This window comes from Morone saxatilis, unplaced genomic scaffold (genome assembly GCF_004916995.1).
Source record: "Morone saxatilis isolate NCDOM2014 unplaced genomic scaffold, NCSU_SB_2.0 Contig15, whole genome shotgun sequence".
NCBI classification, from domain to species: Eukaryota; Metazoa; Chordata; class Actinopteri; family Moronidae; genus Morone; species Morone saxatilis.
Genome location: NW_023339707.1, coordinates 12,967,287 through 12,968,550, shown reverse-complemented (window position 1 = coordinate 12,968,550; position 1,264 = coordinate 12,967,287). Strand labels below are relative to the sequence as shown.

Genomic DNA, 1,264 nt, shown 5'->3' with positions numbered 1-1,264 from the left:
TTCTGATTCTGATTCTGATGTTAATCGTTAACAACCGTCACGGGTCTTTAACCTCATCCGCAAGGCAACAGAGTCAAATGAAAACCTATTTTGGCAGTGACATACGGACACTGTGTCAAGTGTTAAAGTCCATGTCCATAAAGGACCTCTCTGTAGTCCTCACCAGAATGAGAAACATCTTAGTGTAAATGTTTGTGTTTTAAACAGTTAGAGACTTAAAGCTGAACAAAAGAAGGAGGCATGAGTGATGATGTCATCCAGTTAAATCTTGGAGCTTCTCCACAGACAGTGATTAGTGGCACACATCACTGGGACAGCAGCATTTTACTGGTCTCACATTCAAGTTAGAAATGATTTGTGTTGGGAATCAAAAAGTTCAGTGTTGGTTTGTGTACTCACTCCAGTAACTGTCAAGTCCAGACACTTTGATTTCCAGCTTAGTGAGACGGTCTGTGGGTTTAGATTTTCCTGTTCAGTTGTATTGCAATAACAAACGTTACAGTTTGTTTTAAGGCACAAATAACAGTGAATATGGGGGGGGGGGGGTATTAGACTCCAGGGGGCTTAAACTGTGTTGTAGTCTGGGTCTTAAAAATCTCTCACTATATTGCATCTTTTCATTTTTAAAACGTGTCCTGCCTTGCAAACTTTTAGTTTATTGTCTTTTCTGACACAATGATTTGTAAAAATAATATTGTTTATTAGTTGAAGAGAAACATTTACAGACACATGTCAGGTCTGTCAGTCCATCAAATGGATCCTGGTGTGTTGTGTTCCCTCGCAGACATGCTGTAATTTGGATATCACTGTGCTGGAGACGGTGTCGCCATGAAGAGCTCCACCTCCAGATGGGCCTTCTCCCTGGGCTTCTTGGTGGGGGCCTGTAGCATCTACTTCTTCCTGCGCCAGGTGTGGTTTGAGAGGAGCTACCCCGTGCTGTCAGAGGCTCAGGAAAAAGCCACAGCGGTGGAGGAGGTCCCGACCAGCTGGAAGAAAGAGGGAGCTGCTCTCATCAACCTGCTCCACCCTCACCATGCAGGTGCTTTACACTATTTCACACTGGTCCTCTACAGATAAAATCATTTAGTATGTATGGTATGGTAAAAAGAGAGTTTTAGTTATTATTAGTCTCCCTATATCTGATATCAAAGCTGTATTAAATTATGTATGCTGTATTGGATCATTACCTCTAAATTAAAACCTTGCATCTCTTACCCATCCTAGCTAGATTTTATAAAATACACCACTATTGACCCTTTTCACA

At 41.8% G+C, this 1,264-nt stretch overlaps 1 protein-coding gene across 1 annotated transcript in view; it reads left to right on the top strand.

Moving 5' to 3' along the window:
• Window positions 1-797: 797 nt before the first annotated feature.
• c1galt1a (core 1 synthase, glycoprotein-N-acetylgalactosamine 3-beta-galactosyltransferase, 1a) overlaps window positions 798-1,264 on the top strand; it is a 4,863-nt gene continuing 4,396 nt past the window's right edge. Inside the window, exon 1 of the mRNA XM_035656989.1 lies at window positions 798-1,039. Coding sequence (XP_035512882.1) covers window positions 829-1,039 — 211 coding nt within the window. The 5' untranslated portion in view covers window positions 798-828. The remainder of the gene's footprint in view (window positions 1,040-1,264) is intronic.